The sequence below is a fragment of the Nematolebias whitei genome, chromosome 21 (assembly GCF_014905685.2).
Source record: "Nematolebias whitei isolate Nwh7 chromosome 21, NemWhi1, whole genome shotgun sequence".
NCBI classification, from domain to species: Eukaryota; Metazoa; Chordata; class Actinopteri; order Cyprinodontiformes; family Rivulidae; genus Nematolebias; species Nematolebias whitei.
In genome coordinates, this window is record NC_056518.1 from 28358527 (window position 1) to 28361095 (window position 2569).

Consider the following 2569-nt stretch of genomic DNA (forward strand, 5'->3'; position numbering starts at 1 on the left):
TGATTGGTTTGAGCGGATTCTAACCTTTCTGTTGTGATCAAACCTTCCAGATGTGGCCTCGACGGCTCGTTCTCCGGCTCAGAACCAGAACCAGGTCGCAGTCGACACAACAATCTGCTCGTGCTTGTTTGGAATTCCTTGGAAACCATTATGATCCGTCTGACAGGAAATATCCACAGGATGTCATTTTGTGTTTTAAAAATGGAAACATTTTAAACTCATCTGCTGTAGAGAGATTCGAGAACGTTTCGTGCAGATTTCTCCTTTCATTTAAACTAAACGCTCGATAAACGTCGTCAGCAGAATCTCACTTGGGTCATGGAAAGAACTTCCTTCTCTCTGGAATCGCAGGAATGGAAAAGTAACAGGAGGAGGTCCGAAGTGAAATTATTCAGATGGAAAAACTGCAGCTTCTAAATAACATCAAAATGAAGAGGACGGAGCTGCAGCCGATCAGACGAGCCGAAGCAATAAGCAGCATTTAAAGCTGTTTTCAATCCAAATGGATCAGCTAAAACCACATATTTGATTCAAAGTCAGCTGCATGTCAAAATACAGAATTGTCAAGTTTTTTGTTTCTCTACAGCTCAAGACTGATTTTTTTTTATTATTAAAAGTCAAAAAAGAAAATCTAAAAAGCAGATTAAGACCAGCTCAACCTGAGCTGCAGCTCCTCTTGAACATTATTTTTGGTGTTCAGGTTTAAAGCCTCAGTAGCTCGGTGGTAAGCACCGTCCAGAGGTCGAGGGTTCAAGCCCCAGTTTAGAAATGGACATTCAGTGAAACAATCAGCAAATCTGTCATGCGCGTTCGTGTCTGAAGGGAGCAGCCAATACATCGTTTCATTTTCTTGGTTTTGGTTCCAGATGTTTAACAAAAACCCCAAAACACTTCTTTTTAATTTTGTTTTTTATTGCCTCAAAGTTTTCACGTTGTTTTACTCTTTAAAGTCACAAAGTTCAGGTTGCTCATTTTACCTGAAGGCTCTCAGACCAAAACATGCTCGTTTTATATTTAAATTACAGATAAAACAAAACTTTTCACATTTAAGCAAATATTTATTGAGACATCCAAACAGGCAGGAGCTTCGGTTCATTTTCATTCAACCGAATCAAATCAACTTTTCAATCGTTTTAATGAAAGGCGTTTTTGTCTTAAATATTTGGGACAATTTACACACTGACTTAACAAATAAAATATTAACAATAATCATATTTACAGAGCTGTATAAATAAAGTAATACGCAGCTTTACTCTTTGCAAAAACATTAAATTTATGCCGAGCTTCATCAAACGTGTCGTCTGAACGAGTTTACTCCGGTTTATGTTGAAATGTGGGTACGCACTCAACGTAAACAAAGCACTTTAACCATATTTTATGAAACACATCTGAGCGTACACACGACAAACGTTACCATCTGACCTGTTTTAGTTTAGTTTAACAGATTTGTTCATTTAAGGACATATAAACCATCAAAACAAACAGTTTATGATGTTTTGTTGTTTTACAGTTAACGTCCTGAAACATTTTTAAATTATTTATTTTCTCATTGTGAAGATTAGTTTTAGTTTTTCTCTTAGACCTTTTTATTAATCGTAATTATTAATTTCTTCTTTTTTTTTCAGTAAAAATAAAATGTATTTCAATTTGTACACGGGAGATAGTTTTAAATTTAAATTTAAAGGATGAAACGCAGACAGGCGAGTTCTCCAAGATGCAAAATGATGGAGATCTGAAAAAAGAAACACTGAACTGAGAGCGTGCACGCTTCAACAGATCGTGCGCGTGCACAACAATTAACCTCTACATGTCACGACAGGAGCGCGCGCCCAGAAACGGCTTAAATTAAATATAAATTAAAAGTCAATAATGGAACTGCAGGTATGTACAGGTGTGCAACATCACGTCATGTGACCACGTCCGTCGCTGTATCAGCTGTCCGAGTCCACGTCGCTCCTGGTTCCGTCCAGTTTGTCCGGTTTGGGTTTGACCCGGTTCTGAGTGTTCTCCGACTCCTCGGAGGAGGAGCGCTTCTGTCTCCTCCACTTGGCCCGCCGGTTCTTGAACCAGACCTGCAGGACCAGAACCAGAACTGTCGGTTAGAGGCACGAGACTTCCAGGAACAGAACTGAGGGGAGCGAGATGAGAACTGGGTCCAAATGAAACCCAGTTTTAGAAAAATAAATATCCTTAACTCTTTATCTTTTAGGTCTCTTCCCCCCCCCCCCCCTCCCCCAAATTAAGTTTCTTTCAAAAACTGAAATAAATGAATTAACACATTTTTATACTTTTACAGTTTTTTTTTTTAATGGAAAAAATAAAATAAAATATTTGCTATTAATTTACTGTTTGTCTAATATTCATAATAAGCTATATTGAGTTTTTTATTGTAATAATAATATGCAAGTTTTATAATAAAATCATTAAAATATTTATTATTTATTAGAAACATTTTGTAATATGTTTTTAATTAAAAAGCACCCTAATTATTACTTTTTTAATTCGTTTTTAAATTTGTTTTTATTCATTTTGGATGTTTAATATTTATGTAAAATATTTTCATATATAT

The 2569-nt window shown here is 36.1% G+C and overlaps 1 protein-coding gene across 1 annotated transcript in view; it reads right to left on the reverse strand.

Annotated features, from left to right (window-relative positions):
* Nucleotides 1–1848: 1848 nt before the first annotated feature.
* gsc (goosecoid) overlaps nt 1849–2569 on the reverse strand; it is a 2517-nt gene continuing 1796 nt past the window's right edge. Inside the window, exon 3 of the mRNA XM_037694851.1 lies at nt 1849–2072. Coding sequence (XP_037550779.1) covers nt 1932–2072 — 141 coding nt within the window. The 3' untranslated portion in view covers nt 1849–1931. The remainder of the gene's footprint in view (nt 2073–2569) is intronic.